The 21428-nt window shown below is 34.9% G+C and overlaps 1 protein-coding gene across 1 annotated transcript in view; it reads left to right on the top strand.

The window, feature by feature from the left end:
* The window catches only part of LOC106462357 (protein GDAP2 homolog), a 136517-nt gene that overhangs the window by 93533 nt on the left and 21556 nt on the right, over positions 1 to 21428 (top strand). Inside the window, exons 9-10 of the mRNA XM_013922275.2 lie at positions 17611 to 17805; positions 19775 to 19918. Of these exons, the coding sequence (XP_013777729.1) occupies positions 17611 to 17805; positions 19775 to 19918 (339 nt within the window). The remainder of the gene's footprint in view (positions 1 to 17610; positions 17806 to 19774; positions 19919 to 21428) is intronic.

The following is a 21428-nucleotide window of genomic DNA, read 5'->3' as shown; positions in this document are numbered from 1 at the left end:
GTCTCCATTCTTATCGATGATGCTTTTCCATCTTACAGTCAGGTTGTTAATGCCCTGGTTAACCCTTTTGACATGGGTCGTGGGAGAAAGGCCATGTCATCTCGTTTGTTGACTCGCATTCAAAATCTACTATTTCATGAATTTATGTCAATAACTTTAGTGTCAAACTGTAGATTATAATTGAAGTTTTAGTACTATATATTACTCTTAATTTAAAAGCAAGTATTAAAAAACACAGATAAGCATCGATTTTTGTGTCACATGGTATGTTGAATGCAGCACTGGTTCAGGTTAGATGTTTGTGATGTCAAAATACTAAGTCTATAGTTTCAACTGAATTAGAGACTCAAATCGCCGATATTGACAAGCTAGAATATAAAATAAGAGCCTCTTAACTTTTCAGTTTGCTAAGATATTTCTCATGTAATAAATCAAACAGTGGCACCCCACCCATCTCTTTCTATTTTTGGAAATGCTCCCTTATATACACTTCTATATATGACATGAATAACCAGTCGGAAGCTCAGAATGTCCCCCTAGTGGCATTCTCAGTCATTTTAACGGACTTGGTGCCATTTCTTTTGAACCAATATTTCAACAAGGTAGTGTGTGTTTTTAGTCTGCCAGAAATTTCATATTTTTTTAGATTAAAATACATCTTAATTACTAAGCTTTATAAATTATAGTGGAGTTCTATGGTATTGATGTAGTATTTTTAAGTTATTCAAATGTATATATATAAAACCTAAAAATATATATTTTGTTTCATATCCTCCACATGAAAAATTTTTAGAGGCTTAGCAACCTATGTAAAGCAGCAACCGAGTACAAAGGTCATAACTGGAAAAGATAATTGTTTGCTTTATTTCTTATTTACTGTTCTATGTTTTAGGGAAAGTATGTTTAAGAACATATTTCAAAATGGCAATAACCTGTATACATATATAATGGATAATAATTGAAATGTGACTGTATTTTGCAAAATACTAGTCTACTAAAACACAGCCAAGACAACTTACATTGCACAGACCAAAGGTCAGTTTATGTTATTTGATACAGTAACATGAGTGAGCCACATCATTGTAACTTCTGTATTGTTAGCCAGGCACGTCTTAAAGGTCAATATAATAAATATTTATAAATGTGTAATGTTATGAGATTTAAGCTATTTAGTCTAAACATTTATGTTTTTGTGTTATAATTTGTGTTCATTCTGGAATGAAAGAGGCATAATTTATATTTATTTCCTAATTTTTTATGGTGGTTGAAAGATTGGTCAAATCTACTGAACCCATACAGAGATTAATTACTGAATATAACAGATAAAATATAGTTTTTTCTTAAGAAATGCTTGATAACTACCTTGACATTATAAAGATTTTGCATGTGAAATTTCAAAATTATCTGATGTATAAAAGTATTTTTAATATTAAAATGAATATTACTTTGCATGGTAGATAGGCAACATGCAAAAAGAAAAAATGGACATGGGAAAAACATTGCTTTATAAACCTTAATACTTATTAAAAAATTTAGATATTTTGTGTGTGAAAGCATTGTAATGTTTACTGATAATATGCTAAATTTCGAAAACATTTGCTTACTAATTTAAAAGTTATAGCATGAAAACTATAAAAAAAGGACAAAATGGTTACGAGGCCAGTCCCAGGGAACGAGCTCGTGCTAAAAGAGTTGAAGAAATCACTTGGCTTTGAAGCAAAAAAAAATGTTGATGTCTTGTTTAACACCATCCACATTTGCATACGTTTTCCCATTAAGATGGCACTGCAGCAAAAGAAAAAGATGGTAATTTAATGGTGCCGTATCTTGAGAATATGGTAGGGGGGGGAGAACTTCCCAACCCAACTCCATAATCTTGTGTTGCATCAAACATGCCACATATGGACATGCATTGTTGTTGAGAAGAACACCTTTCTAATTGACGAGTGAAAGGCATTTCTGATGTAGAGCTTGATTTAAACGTTCCAGTTGCTAAGTATAGATCTCTGCATTGACAGGCCACTTTGGATTGAGGAGTTTGAAATGAATTACTCCTGTGATTTCCCATCAAATGTGGATGGATTAAGTTGTTGGACCTGTGCAGACAGGAATAAAACCTTGGAAGAACTAGCAATGTGCACTCGCTACCCCCAGACCAACCAAACTCTGATATCCCTCAAACTAAGTTCCAAATTTCAATGATCTACAAGTGACAGAAACCCCACAGGTTGGGTGGATAATAGAAGTAAAGATATCAACTGAATGACGAATCCTGAATCAAGGACCTACAGTGCTTCTGGATCTGTGGTTAAGGTTACCACACGTCCGGAAATTCTCAGAGACAAGCCCCCACAGACCCTGAAGGTATACAATAATAACTGATGCCACTGGCGATTTGACAGAGCAGCAGAAGCCAGTCATAGATCTTTCTCATCTATATCCATGCCTAGATTCTCCTAGGCTCACAAGTTACACATTCATTAGTCTGAATTGACATTTTTACTGGGATTGTAGATATCCACATTAGCTGTAGTTGGCTTCTATCTACACATTGCCATAGTGGTAGAGTCCCACCACTATCAGTGTTTGTTGTGCACAAGGGTCAGGTATTGCTGTTTCAGGTTTTTACCTTCAGACTCACTTTGGCTTCACGTAAGTTCTACAGTATTGTACGAATTTCCTCGTCGCTTCCACTCCATTGCACTATGTACACCCCATTTTATGGATGACTGGTTTCTGCTGGCACTATCCTGTCAATTGTCAGAACGTCACATCCTCATTCTACTTTCACAGATGGGGTGCATATCACAAGAATCAGGAATCCAGGGTCTATGCACGGACAAAGACATTTCCCTACACTATGTTTTAGTCTTTCTTGGTCTTCAACAGGCAATGAATGCCTCATGGCCTGGGCTTATTAAGGGGAAAATCATCAGGTTTCACTCTGCCAATTCCATGGTGGTGTCTTGTGTTTCTCATTAAGGAGGCACTTGCAGCTCCTTGTTTTTGAATTTTGGACCTCCTTTCTCGGGACTATTCCTATCATATCACCATATTAGCTTGCCACGTTCCACGGGTGATGCCTGCAATAGCAGGTCAATTGTCTCAATTCAAACAGATTCTCCTGACAGAATAGATGCTGCATCGCAAGGTTCTGTTGGATTGGCCTCTCATTGGATTACCCAGCTGCTGGAAATTTGGTCTCCAGTACCTCATCTTCGGGCTTTGGCAATGGATGGATTCTATCAGGACAGGACAGGATTATAACTCTGTCCTTCTCTCCCCTTCATATGTTATGCAGAATACTCAATATGATTTATTTCCACCCATTGTCGGATCCTGTTGATAGCACCATATTAACTCCTATACCCTGGGTTTTGCTTTTACAGTACCTTCCAGCGTGTCAACCTCTTCCATTTCTTTTTCATCTATTATTATAGAGATAGCCATGATCTGCCTTGGTACACCCAGATATCCAGTACCTCAAGTTTCAGGCATGGAGATTATGCAGTCTTTTACACAGCATCAGGGTTTAATTTCTAAGGTTGCCATGTATCTGTCTTAGTTTTTGCTTATTCTGAGATGAACATTTGTCAATGTAAATGACAGACAAATCAGCAATGGTGTATTGAAAGGAGGTTGAACCCATTTCGTGCAGAAGTGCCAACCATAACTCGTTTTTTTTTTACCTGACTCTTTGGCAGAGGTTTTTGTATATTCCACAGTCACCCTGTTTAAGATGGCCCTATCGACTACCGTTCGATTATTGCGACTACATAATGTTTGAGTCCTCAGTACTCTTTTTATTCCTCAAGTAGCTTTGAGTCCTTGTTCCCAAATGCCCATTCCAGTTACCTAACAGGTATATTAAGGGTACAGTACAGGCTCTTTCTGAACACCTTTTTGTGCCCTGACTCTTATATGCTATGTATCCCCTTTACTTGAAGGTTTATTTCTTGTGGCTGCTGACCTACAGAAATCACCCGTCTGAGTGATTTGCATTGTTTGTCCATAGACCGCTTTCTCATTCTGTCTACATCCTCTGACCAGTTCTTATCCAAGACACTGTCAATCAAGAAAGGGGTTAAAGTTCTTTTCACCTATTCATCTGATCATGTTAAGTGAGGGTCTTGAAGGTTTTGTTGCCTGATCTAATACCTTTAGAGATACTAGACAACAACTTTTCTTCTTGACTATCTTTGAAAATGAGGATTCTTCTGCGAGTCATGTCTAATCAGATTTGTCACATTTTTATGTCTTTAATGGCCTGTTCAAATTGCTCACTGGAAGTCATTGTGCAGGCTGGTATGTGGACCTCCCCCAATACTTCTATCACACATTATTTACCTGATCTGGCAGTCTTTTCATCTGAGGATTTTTGCCTACCCCCTATAGCTATCTTAACCATTTCAGCTAGAATATACAGAGGGGTAATTTCTTACTACCTTTCAGGGTTCCTTACATCATGTTCATAGAGTCCCACTCTGTGGCAAGTGTGCTTTTATCAAACCAATTCTGCACTAACAATCACTAATTCAATATACATTATACAGGTTGCAACAGGCTCTGTAAAAATGAGGTGTTTCATAAGACCTCCCTAGGAGCTCATTAAGTGGTGTTACAATACTGTGCTGGACCGCCACTCATTGACTATCATGAGTAAAACATAAGAGGATCCTGCCCATTCCTGCCAACCATCAGATTGAATAAATCAGGATCAGTTTGCTTTTTAAAACTTAGGGAACTTGGTTCACCTATTGCACTGTTTTCAGAGCACTTTTCATCAGAGCTCCTCAATGCACATTACCCCCCCAGATTCTACTAGTGGAGCTAGGGAGTCCTTAACACACCCAGTTTCCAGTCACTGGGGTGGTGGACAGAGGCTTTTCTTCCAGTATTACAGTGAATTCCTCTACTCTTGGAGAGGAGGGTGAAGTTGGGGACCCTCCATCCGGGTCCCTGAATGTTTTTCCCAGATGTCAGTAGGAGTGGCACCAGCATATGCTGGAGCCCACTTATAATACTGGTTCAGATTTGATGCTCCGCTATCTGGTTGGGAGTGTGCATGACCCTTCTGCATGATCAATATAGACTCAGTACATTGTTCATGGAAGACGGCCACTATCTCCTCATAATTCTGTACACGAAATGGTACCATCCTCGATCCTTGGTTGAGCACAGTTGTTCCACGTCCTCCCCATAATTCTGGGAGTAAGTGGAATGTACCTTACCCACACAGTTGGGGGAGTGAGGATGAATGTTCATCTTTCCTGACCTAATGAATTCTGTTTCCCTTGGTTGAGCAAGGCATACATTGTTCCCGTTGTTCTGAGCCTGGGGTGTTCCCTTTCGGTGGAGAAGGCTTGTCCACTTTGTTGTTGCTTACTTTCTTGTCATGATTCTAGTGGCTCGGAATGCATCACTCTATGGCTACAGGTTGGGATCCACTCATAAGTATATGTAGATATAATGTTGTGGTTAAAATACCTTAGCCACTAGTGTGAGATATAGGGACCAAGGCCCCTTAATTTCAACCTCGAGTAGTGGAACCTCGGCTATCTGGTTGGGGCTGGCCTATAGTGATGACCGCTCATATACAATTCCACCCATGATACAGGAATAAGTTTGGGGTGAAGAGTATACCTGTTCTGGATGTAGTGCAGTTCCCTCACTAGGGTGCCAATCTTCTATTGACACACCCATGATCTATGTGGGATTCTAGTGGGAGGGGAGGTATGTATGTATGTATTAGAAGTTATCATTTTCCTAAATTGAAAATGTATTTCCAATAATACTTGCCTCCATCACACTTTCCCGCCCTTCCTCCCCACTAAGAGACTGGGATGGAGTCAGTCTCGAAAAAGTGATAACATTATGTGAATGAAGTACTTATATACAGTACCAGGAGAGAGGGTGCATTGATATAGGTGGAGAGTGTCATGAGACAAATATTGCCAAGGGCAATTAAGTGGAATATAAAAGACTGGAGCAAGCAAGAAAAAGTGAGACCAATGTTTAGATGGGCAAAGGAAGAAACCCTGCCAGTCAAATAATAGCTGTAGTGTTGAAAGGAGGTAAGTATTATTGGAAATACATTTTCAATTCAATTCATTACTAAAGTCACTTTCTATCCTCTGTATGAAATCCATTGAATTTTTAACTGTTTACGTATTTTTTTATCTGAAAAAAGAATTAATTTTAAGTCATGCAATGATGTATCTATATTTGATACTATGGGTCTAAATCTGTCTTTAACTCTTTCAGCATGGGCTTGGTCCCTGGGACCAACCTCATAACCATTTTGTGCTTGTTATAGTTCTCATGCTATAACTTTAAAATTAGTAAGTGTTTGTTAATGAAATTTGGCAGATTATCAGTAAAAATTAGAATGCTTTTCTACGCAAAATATCAATTTTTTTTTATTCTGTCTTAAAGTTTGTAAAGCAATGTTTTTATCATGCCTTTTTTTTCTTTTCACATGTTGCCTATCCATCATGCCAAGTAATTTTCATTTTAAGATTAAAAATACTTTTGTGCATCAGAAAATCTTCACATTTCACTTGCAAAATCTTTATAATGTCCAGATAGTTATCAAATATTTCTTAAGAAAAACTTAATATTTTATCTGTTATTTTAATTAATGAATCTCTGTATGAGTTTTTTCGATTTGACTGACATCATGACCACATTAAAAAAATGAAGAAATAATTATAAATTATACTTTTTTTTGTTCTAGAATGACTAAAAATTATAATACGAAAACATAAATGTTTAGACTAAATAGCTTAAACCTCATAACACTATACATTTATAGATATTTATTTCAGCCATGCCTGGCTAACAATACAAAAGTTACAATGATGAGGCTCATATGCTCTCATGTTACTGTATCCAATAACATAAAACTGACCTTTAGTCTTTACAAAGTGACCTGTCTTGGCTGTGTTTTAATAGATTAGTATTTTATAAAATACAGTCACATTTCAATTATTATACATTATATATTTATATAGATTATTACTATTTAGAAATAAGTTTTAAACTTATTTTTCTTGAAACATAGAATAGGAAATAAAGAAGTAAAGCAAACAATTATCTCTTCTAGTTACGACCATTGTACTCAGTTGCTGTTTGTCTTAGGTTGCTAAGCCTTTTAATATTTTGCACGTGGAGTATATTGAATGAAATAATTTTTTAGATTTTATATATACATTTGAATAACCAAACAATCATCAATTACTATATCAATACCACAGAATTCCACTATAATTTACCAGACTAAAGACACAACCTGCTTCCTTAAAATCTTGGTTTGAAAGAAAGAGATGGTGTCCAAACACCTTAAAATGGCCAAGAAAGCTACTAGAGGAACATCGATTAGTTATTCATGTCATATATATAAGTAAATGTATATAAGGGAGTGTTGACAAAAATGGAAAGAGGTGGGTGGGTGGGGGTGCCACTGTGTTTGATTTATTACATGAGAAATATCTTAACAAATTGAAAAGATAACAGGCTCTTATTTTATATTTAGCTTGTCAATATCTTTAATTTGAGTATCTAATTCGTATGAAACTATAGACTTAGTATTTTGATTTCACAAACATCTAATTTGAACCAGTACTGAATTCAACATACCATGTGACAAACAATAATCGATGTTTCTTTGTGTTTTTTTAATATTTGCCTTTAAATTAAAAAATTGAGTAACATATAATATTAAAATTTGAATTATAATCTACAGATTGATACCAAACTTATTGACATAGCTTCATGAACTAGTAGTTCAATAAAATTTTGAATGTAAGTAAACAAATTCAATGACATGGTCTTTCACCCATGACCCATCTGGAAAAATTACTTGGTCATTCGGTGGGTCAGTGGTAAGAAGTTTACCAATTTACTATTCTATACAAAATCCCTGGTTTGATTTCCTGTGGTGGACAGAGTGCAAACAGCCCATTGTATAACATTGCACTAAAGTAAACAAATCATCTTTTACTTTGTGCTTTTGGGGCTGCATAAAACCTTGGGGTAATGAATTTGATTGCTACAATAATTTTTTTCATAGGGAGTTAGAATTAAACAATTTTTGACACATCATGATACTAGATGTTGTTCATACATACTCTCTTTTATTGTGTCGTCAACCAACTTATTATATATATTCACTTTTAATAAATGTAACAAATTATCCCCCGTCTATACTTTACAAGAATAATGATATTTTATATTAACAATTTTTTGGGTTTTACGTCTGTATTTTGTTTATTGAAATTATTACAAAATTTTTGCAAAAGTTTATAACAGTCTAATTACATTTACATTATTTGCCATTTGAATTTCTTACTTTACTTAAATTAATTTCAACATCTGTTATAATTTCTTCCTTACTATAATTTGATAAATTGCAAGAAAAACCTCCTTTTTTAATACACCTAACTGTTTACTACCAAATTTCACACCTGATTTATTCACAATTTTAGTATTTTCAAGAAACTTCTTATACTTTTGAGGTAATAGATTTAATTTGATTTCATTTTCTTTATGAGTTAAATTTTTAAGTTTCTGACTTAATTTATTCTTATATTTATCAATGTTCACCAAACATTCTGGTCTTTTCAGCATATCATGATGGTCATTCCCTCTGTTTGTTAGTAAAGCATAGCCCAAGAGTTAACATTGGGTGGTTTTGACCAGTTGCCTTCCCTATAGGCTATCATTTCAAAAGTAAGGATGGCTTGCTCAGATAACTGTCAAGTAGCTTCTTGAGAAATCATTCAACAGACAAATTTATCAGTGTCCTTCTTTGTGCAGTTCCAAATACTTTTCTCGATCTCAGTCCAGTTTTCTTTTGCTGTCGCCAAGTTTAGTTGATATACCTTTTTTCTGTTTAGCTATGAGACTTCTTTTTGTTGAATTGTGATCCTCAATATCTGTTATTTGTCCTTGAGTAAATAGTAGCTAACTGGAGTATTTCTCTTTTTATTTTACTCCTCTAACTTGCAAACTTCTTCACCATTGATTTCATTACTAGATTCATAATTATGAATAATGGACACCTGTATAATAGTTAAAATCAAATAAGTAATTAAATACAAAGTTTTTCTGTACACCATATCTATCCTTAGTTAGTTAGATAGTAAATGTTTAAAACCTGATAGGTTATAACTATCAAGGTACAAACTATATTTAAAACTCGGGTAGATAGTAATGAAAAAATATGTCATTATTCACTTTACACAAGCATATGCTTCTGAAGTGATATTGAGAATGAAGTACTATTATTCTTACATCATCTTGAAAATTATATTTAAAAGAAATCACACCTATCTTAGTAAATAATACTATCCATTAGCAGAACTCACACCTTATCTTAGTAATAATATCCATTAATAGAATTCACACCTAGTTTAGTTATAGTATCCATTAGTAGAACTCAAGTCTAGCTTGATAATAGTATCCACTAGTAGAACTCAAGTCTAGCTTGATAATACTGTCCATTAGCAGAACTCAAGTCTAGCTTGATAATACTGTCCATTAGCAGAACTGACACTTAGCTTGAACATTCTGTATTCTTGTTCTTAAGTCAATATTATGTATTGTTAAAACACTGGACTAGAAGCTAATGATTTTTATCAGACATAATTTTGTGATATTTTTTTATGTACATCCTCTTATTTTTATTATCAATGGGAAAATGTAATTCATTTTCAAAGTGATGAATGCAAAATTGTATTTTTTAATTGAATTTTTATAGCATAATAAAGATAAAAGTAGAATATTTGATTCTTCATACACAAAAGAGTGGGTCATACATAAAAAAAGAAAAATTGTCTATATTTGATAAAAGGATCAGTAGGTATGGTAAGACATACAAAGATCAAGAAATAATTTGATTGAGAGCTTACTTGCTAATGTGTAATGCATTGAACAGTGTCTAAGATATAAAAAATGAAAAATTTATAATCGTGTTATTCACACTGTACTACTTGTTACTCAGTCATACAGCATATGACTAATTGCTAACACCAGATGCACACAACATTAGCTCAGACATATATAAAGATAATAACTGATTGCTACACCAGATGCACACACTAGCTCAGACATACAAGGATAAAAAACTGATTGCTAACACTAGATGCACACAACATTAGCTTAGACATGCAAAGGTAATAATTAATTGCTAACCAGATGCACACAACATTAGGTCAGATAAAAAAAAATTACTACATGGAACATTAGCTTAAACATATGAACTTTGAGTTATTGACTAACATTTGTTAATGACATTTTTTACTCACATTTGAAACACAAACCTGGACATACAAAGAAGGAAAAACTGACTTGAAGATATTTAATACATTAAAAGATTGATATGTTACCATTTCATAAAGAAATTACCTAGTAACGTAGGATACACACAGAACATTACCTCTGATCAGAAAGATAAAGTCACTTTTGATAAAAAGAAACCCAAGGCAGGAATAGTTGTTAACACACACAACATGTGTAATCCTTTCTGAAACTTACATTATATATATATAATATTTTTTGTGAGTGAGATTTCATTTGTTCTTAATCTAAAAATACACAGGAATAAAAATGTAATGGAAACTCAGCAGATGAAATGCAGAAAATGGTACATATGGAATAACATTCTTATAAATTTTGGCTGAGAAGTGATTCTCAAAGTTTTCTTAGCACTCTGCATCTGAAATTAAGGATGAAAAGGCATTAAAATGCCAAAGTCATGTCAGAGGTCCTTAGGGTGGGTTTCCATTATGTTACATTACCTCTGTTCACATAAATAGCTATTCCTGTAAAGTGCTGCCCTCTATATGCAAAAATCTTTTACACATACCAAAAGCCCTCTATCTCTCCTCCATTGGAATTGACTGATACCAATGCATCTCTCATGTAAATCATCATGCATCAACCCTCCACCAATAAAAGTACGACACTCTCGTGAAACATGTGACTCCTTCTATTCAATCTACCGGACTAACACTTCTAGTTTTGCATCACTTGTTTTCAGATGTTTTTTCTTTTGGTGCTCTTTGTGTGATTTTAATAGTTTAATTTCTGAAGTGGGATTTTTTCATTATTACTATTTTTTCTTTATATTGAAGAAATCTTAATTTCACAGTCTTTATGTTTTTTCTCACACTCGCATAACTTACATCTAACATTTTTGTGTGATTTATGTATTTCTACAATGAATTCTGAGGTTTATGTTCCCACCGGATTTTGCCATGTTTTTCTCTACCTCTCCTGCAGAATCAGCTAGCCCTAATACAGTATTTTTCGACATGATTTCTCGGGTATGTTATGTTTTATCCAATTACCCATTTTTCTATGATTCCTTATTACCTTCGGGCTCGTTTGTCTTCTTCATCTCTCACTTTACACATGTGGTTTCACTGTCATTGGGATTTTCTGGATCTTGATGTGACCCAGGTACTTTTGCCACCTCTTTCTTTTTGGGGTATCTGTATTTTCTTTGGTGATATGTTTTCGATCATGTATCTGAGACTTTGAAATCTCGTGTGTTATTTGATCAACACTCGACCATTTCCTCTTTGATTGCACATTTCATGCAGTTGGAGCCGTGATATGTCCCTATTTCTTCGCCATCCTGGTCCTTATCTACCCATCCCTGTCTCCCTTCCAGGGGTTTCTCACTGTTGATGGGCAGGTCACCAACAGTACTGGAGACTAACCAGAGAGTTCTGGCCCAGTGGGAGCTTGTCTGTATTATATTGTTGATCATTTGGTGATCATTCACTACAGTACCATGGGTTCTTCAGGTTTTATCAGAGGGACTTATCCTTTTTTTTCTTTCCCCACCTCCTTTGTCCCTGGTACCCTTTTCCTTCCCCATGACTTGGGATCCTTCCACCAACCTGCATCTCTCCTGTTCATCATCTCTCTCCAGGCTGTTTGTTGTCCTCGTGCCAAACCAGAGACTGTTGACTGTACTAGGTTTGTCCCGCCTCATTATAAATTTCTATCTGCCCCATTTTATGTTGGAGTCATTTCTCAACCTCAGGTGGGCTTTTTCTACAAGTTTATTGAGGACAAAGGGGAATATCACAAATGATTATTTGCATATCCCGATATTTCATCACTCTTTGGTTTATTCTCCACAGGGTGGTTTCTGTGCTTCATGCACTGCCGGCCAAACTTGCTTTGGCCCTATATGTTGTGTCTGGCATTCAGAGCATTCATTCATCATTTATATGCTTTCGGGTTGCACTTTCCTCTTTCTTTGGCTACTATTTGCTCCCTCCAAACAGGAGTTCACCTGTTACCCTTATCAGCTGCTCCTGGAGGCAGTTATAATGGGCTGTTAATCAAGTTCGAGAAATCCTTTTGGGTGTTTGTTTGTTTTTCTACACACATCTCTGTCGGGCCTGCCCTTCTCCTCTTTGACTTTGTTTGATAGGTTTTCAGTTCAATTACAGCACGTGGATGTAATGTGATCTTCCATGATGGCCCTTATAACCTTAGGTGAGACTCATATGCAGGCTCTTTTGTGGGCTTTTCACAACCAGTGGGATTTTGCAGGGATCCTTTGTTGGCTCTTATTATCCATCATCCTACCCTTGTTGTTGATCAGCGTTGGTGGTTAGATATGACTCGCACATTGGCAGGTGTCCTGCTTTCTCCTCCCCATCCAGTTTTCCACATTTCATGGATGTATCTCTTTGGGGAAGGGGTGCATGATTTGATAAACTGAAAGATTCGAGGGTTTTTGGTGTATGGCTGAGAAGTCTTATTCTATCAATGTCCTGGAGCTTCTTGCCGTAGGTCGTGTTTTGGTTCATTTCTTCTAGGTGGCCAGAAATTGTCTGGTAATGATCCATTCCAATTTTTCTTCAGTGGTTACTTATCTCATTCACCAAGGTGGCACCCATTATCTATCCCTCTGTATTCATACGTTGAATCTTCTTTTGGGCCCACATGTTCGATATTCCAATCCTTGTGTGTCATGTTCCAGGTGCTTTTGCACTTGTTGTGGATGGGATTCCTGTCCAGACAACATTTATCTGATGGAGTGGTCTCTTGATCCTTTTGTTTTCCAATGGCTTTGACTTCAGTGGAGTACTCCTCACATTGAGGCTTTTGCTACATCCGTTTACCACAGATTGTCTTGGTTTTGGTTCCTTGTCTTCTTGCTCTGGCTATCAGTGTTTTCAGCCAGAATTGGATATACACATTTGTTTATCCTCATGTTTTCCTTCTTTTCTGGGCAAGTTTGTTCATCCTTGACACTCCACGTTCAGTGCTTCTGATAGTTCTTTCCTGGCTGTCTCACCTGTGGTTTCCATGGCTTCTCCAGCTTCAACTTCCTCCTCTGTCTCCATCCCTTCTTTACCTCCCTCAGTCACTGGTGTTTCATCCAAACCTTCCTGTCCTCCGTCTTCATGCTTGGTTTTCCTCTGGTCATTGGCAAGGTGATCCAGCTTCTACCAATGGTTAGTCTCTTTTCTGGCTCTTTCATTTGCCCTTCCAACGTGGAAGTTTCTCAATCGAAATGGAATTTTTCCATCATTGGTTTCTGGATCCAGGGTTTTCTCCAGATCAACCCACTGTACTTAGTCATGTAGATTTCTTCTCTTGACTTTTGGATCAGGGGTCTTCTGGATGTGGATCAGGATGTGTTTCTTCTGGATTTTTCATTCACCATGGCGTCCTGCCCTTCCAGATGGAGATATTAATGTGGTCTTGCACTGCCTTACTTTGCCTATGTTCGAACCACTCTCCCAGTGCTCCTTGTATCTCCTTCCCATATGTTTTCCTTCCTTCTCCTATTCACCTGTAGACATCAGTGGTCTGTTTATTTGCCATCAGTGTTTCAGATACTCTTTATCTTTCTACGTATCTTCTCTTTTCTTCAGATTGTTTTTCCTCTCTAACACTTTGATTGTTCGTGGGAATAACTCCACCATTTAGCCACTTTCCCTTCCTTCTGTTTCGCACCTTTATCTTCATCCTGATCCAGATAGACTTCTATGATCTGTATGTGCTCTTCTCTGTTATATTGCATGCACAACTTCTTTCTGTGGTGTCCGTTCCCACTTCTTTTTCCCTTGGCAACCATCCTCTGTTTATGTTCTTTCTCCTTCCTTTTTTGCCTATTGGGTCTGGCTCTTCTTTGATTGGCTTCTTCCTCTTTATCATCTTCCTCCTGTACTTTGTTCTGAGTGTCTTCTCACCCACTTCAACACCTTACCTTTTCATTGGCATTTCATCTTCATCGTCCTTTGGAGGTACTTCTTCAGTCTCAGTCGGGCATGTGGACTACCCATGATATGTTTGTCTCTCACTATTTGCATAGGATCACAATTTTCTTCATCTTCAGGTTATCATCTCTTGCCTGTAGCTATTCTATTCTAAAATATCAGAATTCAGTGAGACTTTGATTGGTAAGTTGTTTTTTTCTTAGTTTTCCTTTTCAGTGGCCCTTTTCCCTTTTATTAATGCTTATTGTTTGGATCCTGCTCTGTAGCAAGTGGTGCCTGACCAAGTATTATTTAACTGTTCAAATCCACACTGTTAAGCCACGTTGACTTGCATATTATAATTCCATGGCCACACAATGCACACTGCAGAGATTGGGTGTTCCACAAGATTGCATGTAGGTTTATCCTCACAATAGAATTGCTTCATAAGTTTGCCCACCTATGGACTACATGGGTAAAGCAGAAGGGGATAGCTGCCCATCCCTACCGTGCCTCGTATTGAATAAATCAGTATGGTCTGCTTTTAAAAATAGGGTTTTATGGTCACCCATTGCACTGTCTCAGGCATTGTCATTCCTCTGGACTGTCCACCGTGTTTTACCCCTTTTCTTCTAGTGGAGTTTGAGAGTTCTTACCACTTTCCATTTCCAAGCCACTGGGGTGGTGGACCATGGAGGCAATCTTCTGAATGGGTTAATGAAATACAAACAAAAAATAGAAATAATTATAAAACCATTCAGTTCAGAGTAGGGTAGAGGTGTTCTGCTGGTGTAGCTGACGTGATATCCACCAATATAAAACACAAAACAAATGGGAGTGAGACGTTAAAATTGGATGTTGGCATCCGGCGGCTATGTTTTGGATTGCAGTTGACTTACCAATGGTATGATCCTCATCCTACCCCCACGTGGATGTCAGTTCCCAGCAGCATGGGTTTTGGATGTAGCTGACTTGCCATGCACCCTAGCCACTCTACACCTAGGGGCACATCCTTTTCATTTTACCCACTTTTATAATTTCTGGGATTGAGTTTGATAATTATTGCATGGTTCAGATCACTTTCCAGCCATAGTTTTCTCCCAATTGGATGTGCTTCTTTCTTTTCTGCTCATATATGTGACATCTTTCTACAATGGGTAAAGAGTATACCTGGTTCTGAAATGGTGCAGTTCCCCACATCAGGTCTCAGAATCTGACTGTCTCATCTTAGGGAGTGTACTTCGAATGCTTCTTCTTTCCCTTGCACTGGTCCCTCCACCTATTCAATGTGGAATTCTAGCTATTTATGTGAGCAGAGGTAATTTACCGTATCGGAAGTTATAATTTTCCTACACTGAAAATGTGTTTCCAATATCTCAAGAAACACTATCTTACAGTTTTCGTGCAATAAAAAATGTATTTTGATGACCTAATTAATATTTTTTCCTATTGTGAGAAAAATAGAATAATAAAATTATTCTAACACTAACAATTAATTGACCATAGCAGATGGAGGGTTTGGAATCCCAAAAGTCCATAATGATAAGTGTATAGAATCCCATTCAAAAACTATTTCTAACATGGAGAAACCTTACTCAGTGTAATAAAGACAAGATATAACAGACAATGACTTAGATATCAGTATTGTACAGCTTAATGTTTAATATTATTAAATAATATAGGAAAGTTAGTTTCTTGAAGTCTAAATGGACAAGAATTACTCAATACCTGAACTACCTCTCCTATTTTGGCTCTAGAATAAAACAGATGGTCATGAACAATAAAACACAAAATATTTCAAATATTTCTTCTACAAATTTTCATGCTGTATTGATACATATGAAAAATATTATAAAAGAAACGGATGGCTTAGAGTTCATAAATAAACCATTAAAACCTCTCAGTAGCTATTCTTCCTAATTTACCCATATTATTATAAAAAGTAACAAGAATTTATAAAAAGATTATAATGTAAAACACTTTAAAATAACTTGCACTCAGTAAACAATTAACAAAAGCTTCTAAGTTCATTTAATAAGAAGAGAAATATGTGAATATTCATAATACTATTTTAGAATGTAATATAGTCTTCAAACTTTACCAATACCTAGGTATTAAGAATATTCTACACCTGTTATAAGTACTAAATGTGTATAGATTTGTAATACAGTTGTAGAAAGGAATATATTCTTGAAACCAAAAACTATTTTACATATACATAGGTATTAAGGATATTGAACACCTATTATACGTACTGGATATGTATAGATTGTAATATGGTTCTAGAAGAGAAATTTTGAAACCAAAATACTATTTTACCTATACATAGATATTGAAAATATTATTATAAGTACTAAATCTCTCCATTTAAATAAAAAGAATATTAAATTAAAAAACTATTTGAATGGAAAAGTTGTATTTGGTTGATTCTCTGATATCTATTGTTAAAAGAAATGCAATTGTATAGGTTTTTGTTAGTCCTACATACCCCAACAATATTATGTTTTGAAAATGTAATGATAAATTGCTGTGCACAACTTTGTGGGTTTTGCTACAGTAGAAACTTTTGTTTTTATAATGTCCTATTCATTAATCTTATAGTTGCTCTATTTATATACAGACATCAAATATTAAAACTTTGTTTTTGAAAAATCGTGGTCTGCTTTGATTTTTTTGTAATGATAGGGATGAAAACCTCTTCTACAACTGAAAGTACAAGTAAAAGCATAGTTGATCCTTTTTTGTGTTGTTTTTTAAGTTTATCATGGCTAAAAAAGCAATACATAACTGTATAAATCCCAAAACTTTTGATGACAATTTGTACAACATATAACCACAAGAAAACTTGGGGATTCCCCTTAGCTAAATTGTATATCTAGATAAGGCAAATACATCTGTGGGGGATATTGGGAAAAAAGGTTAGTATATACCATAGGTTCTACAACATGACACAAATTCAAACAAATATAATGGCATTAAGCAACTCATTTTTCAGAAAAGATAACTTACTAATAAAACAAAACACGAATGTAATAACAGGAAGAATTTATTAAACATTTTGGAATCGTCATAATTCCATCATCAGTAATCTGGAGGTACAAAACAGACAAACAATATTTGTAATTACAACAGAAATGTATACATAAGAAATAAACAATTCCAATATACAAATATAACACGAAAAAATGAAAACTGTGGCACAAGTGAAATACTCTACTTTTCCACCATATCTGTAAAATATGCAAGATATCTTGTGATATCAGTAACTTGTAGGCCATGTTAAAAGTAATTTTACAAGAACTTTTCACACTGCATTTAAAGTATCATAATAAATCATGATTTGTTGTTCAAGTTGACCAATGTAACATTTTTTTTTTAGGCACTACTATACCTAATTAACAAACTAAACTCAGTGGTACAGCAGAACTACGTTGTTTTGTATTTCCATTCATTGACAACAAAAGAACATCAGATACCCTTTACATTTCTCAAGGAAGCATATGATTTGCTCGACCAAACATACAAGAAACACCTGAGAGCTTTCTATATTATCCACCCAACTATTCGAAGTAGGGTAAGTATGATAAAACAGTAAAATCTCACTTACTTTTACTTGTGTTTTTTCACCTTTCTTTATGTCTTAATTTGTCATACCTGTAGTTCTTCTATTGTTGTCAGAAACATTTCTTGAATAAAGTTATATGAGCCCCTCTGAGTCTTTATGCAGTTTGATTATAAAGTTTACTGTATTATCTTACTAAAATGTGATCTTAATAATATAAAATTTTAACATATACTGTACACTCCATGCAATTTGAATAAGGTAATGTGATGTAACATGAATAGTTACATGATATGATTAATTGCTTTCTCATAGCAAACTTTGAATTAACCAAACTTGTGTAGTAAAATGTGCATGTCAACACTTTGTAGCAAGCACAGGTTAATCATGAAAAGTTGATTGTTGTGTTACCTTTACTTTTATTTTGTCTGTTGAGGTTTTACTATAGACCACACTGTATATAATTACATGTTATAATAAACTGGTTAAACACTAAGTTTTGTTAAAGTTTACTTTGTTATCCAAAACTTTGTTTGGAGTTTAGCTACATACCACACTGTATATAATTATGTGTAAGAGCATAACATAATGTGTAGGGACAACAAGGGACCTGTTGGTCCATCTCGGCTGTCCCATCCTCTAAACTAAAACTATTAAATAGATAAATTGAAAAACATTCTTAAAGCCAGCCCTTGTCATTCATATAGTTATCAAGCTTTCTCTTAAACTGACTTAAATTTACTGCCTCCACAACATCTGAAGACAACCCATTCCAGAGGCCAACCACCCTGTTGGAAAAATAAAACTGTCTTAGCTGAAGATGATTCCTACCTCGCCGTTAAGTACGAAACACAATCAGTTCCCTTTACAATCTTAAACACCTCAATCAGTTCCCCCTCTAACTGTCTTTTTTTCAAGAGAAAACAATTTCAGAGATCTTAACCTCTCCCCATATGACAACCCCCTCCATCTCAGGCACCATTCTCGTAGCACTACTATGAACACTATACTCCAAATGTGGTCTAACCAGTGACCTATACAATGAAATTATTATTTCTGTAGATACAATCTAAAATTCTATTTGCCGTGCCACTTACAACAGCACACTGCTTGGATGGCTTAAGAGACTAATCAACTATTACACCAAGATCCCTTTCTTTCATGACACTGTTAAGGTTATTCCCATCTAAATTATACTTATAGCTCAAATTATGATAACTCGTATGCATAACCTTGCATTTATTATAATTAAAATCCATCCGCCATTGAGTTGTCCAACTCAATAAATAATTCAAATCTATTTGTAAAGCAGCAGAATCCTATTCACAGGTAGCAACACCAAAACCTTAATATCATCAGCAAATGTAAGTAATTTATTGACCATTCCTTCATCTGTCATTGATTTAAATCAAAAAGGGCAAAGATTCTAAGACTGAGTCCTAAGATACCCCACTTGTGACATTAATCCAGTTTGACTGAATTCCATTTATAACAACCCTCTGTTTTCTTACATCTAGCCACTCTTCTATCCAATATGCTAACTGATCCTGCTAACTTATTAGGTTACTTATCCCCCCCCCCCCACCACACACACACACCTATAGAGATAATTTTTTCTTTACCAGTTGCTTCTGTGTGGCACTGTCAAGTGCTTTCTGAAAATTTAGATACATCAAATCTACACCCATACTCTCATGTATGTAAGCAGTAACCTTTTCAAAGAATGTCAAAATATTTGTAAGGTAAGATTTTCCCTTAGTGAAACCATGTTGACTATCCAATGAAAGTCTAAACTTTGTTAAATAACTTTCCAAAGCATCTTTTATCAGACTTTTCAAAACTTTTCCCACAACATATGTAAGACTAACTTAGACCTATAAAATAAAATGTTCTGGTTTAACACATTTCATTTCTTATATTTCTTAACTGTTTGTAGCATATGATTAATGTATTGTGGTTATTCTTTGTGCTCTTATTAAAGATGATGACATGGTGGTTTACAACATTTGCTGCTTCTACAATCAAGGACAAGGTTCATTCATTACCTGGTATTGAGTTTTTGTACAATCTAATCTCACCTGATCAGTTGGATATCCCTGAAGCTATCATAGAATATGACTATAAGGTAGGATTTATTTCTTTGAAATTTTGAATGTAACTATAAACTATTTCTCTTCTGAAACTCTGGGAATTTATGAAACAAAGCAAACATCCTGTAACTAAAACAATGATATATTATTAGGAAAGTCTCTAATCAATTGTTAGTTATGCCTGTTTGTACATATAAAAGCAGGGACTACATTTATTGCTTTTGTCCAAAAGTTGTCAGAATATTTTTCCAATTATTTTTTAATACACTTTACACGTAAGACAAAAACTTTCTTGTTACTTCTACATTATGTTTTGTAGAGGCACTTGAAAAGATCCAGAGGGTATTAATACCCCTTTAAAGCTGTTTTTGAATACTATTTAAAAAAAAAAAGGATGACATTACATATAAAACTTTGACTTTATTCATAAACACAGTTTGTAAGACATCCCTTATATTCTTCTAAAATACTCTTTAACCATTCCCAGTCATTTATTTCCCATTTCGTAACAAAGAATGTTTTTGTCATTTACTTCTCAATCACATCTTACATCAGTACACCTCAGACATTTGTATTTTACTGGTGTTTTATTTTTCCATAGTGCATTGATACTCATTAGTGTTCTACTTAACAGCAAACTTGTGTGCTTATTTCTCAAACACTTTATATTTTGAACTCCTTTTTTTTTTTGTTATTATAATTTTTTAGCTTCATATTTTTTCTTCTGTCTGGCAACATTCACACTAAATAATTCATTTATTAATTCAATCACTGTATCATTTCTAACTGTTTGTCTTTTTTCTGTGTATGTTTATATAGTAAAAAAAATAATTTTCCATGTATTCTGTTAAGTCAGCTAAAATAGGTTCTTCAGGGAGTATTTAATTAGAGAGGAATCTATGCATATCTTCATATTTCTAAATCATACATTTTGATTCTAGACAAATACATAGTTTTAGTCCATAGTAGTCATATTTTATGGTGTGACTTTGAAAATATTTGAAATACTGTATTATGTGTACCTCATAGTAATTTTTTACATATTTGTGAACTTTGGTCTTATGATATTTATCTTTTGTAGATAGTAACCCTTTCCAGTGACTTTGTGTTCAGAAGAACTTCACAATTCACTTTTTGTTTTTGATGTAGTGCCCTGATGGCTGGAACATAGAACTTAGAACAAGTGCTTTTTTTCTTTTGTGCTCTCTCCTCACTAAAGTTACAAACATTTATGTCACATCTTGTGGCTTTTTTTTTGTTCATAATGTACTTGTGGTAGTAAAGTCACAAACATTTATGTCACATCTTGTGGCTTTTTTTTTGTTCATCATGTACTTGTGGTAGTAAAGTCACAAACATTTATGTCACATTTTGTGGCTTTTTTTTTGTTCATCATGTACTTATGGTAGTAAAGTCACAAACATTTATGTCACATCTTGTGGCTTTTTTTTTGTTCATCATGTACTTGTGGTAGTAAAGTCACAAACATTTATGTCACATCTTGTGGCTTTTTTTTTGTTCATTATGTACTTGTGGTACTAAAGT

This window comes from Limulus polyphemus, unplaced genomic scaffold, assembly GCF_000517525.1.
Source record: "Limulus polyphemus unplaced genomic scaffold, Limulus_polyphemus-2.1.2 Scaffold1149, whole genome shotgun sequence".
NCBI classification, from domain to species: Eukaryota; Metazoa; Arthropoda; class Merostomata; order Xiphosura; family Limulidae; genus Limulus; species Limulus polyphemus.
Note: the sequence above shows the minus strand (reverse complement) of the source record. Positions and strands in the feature narration are given on the sequence as shown.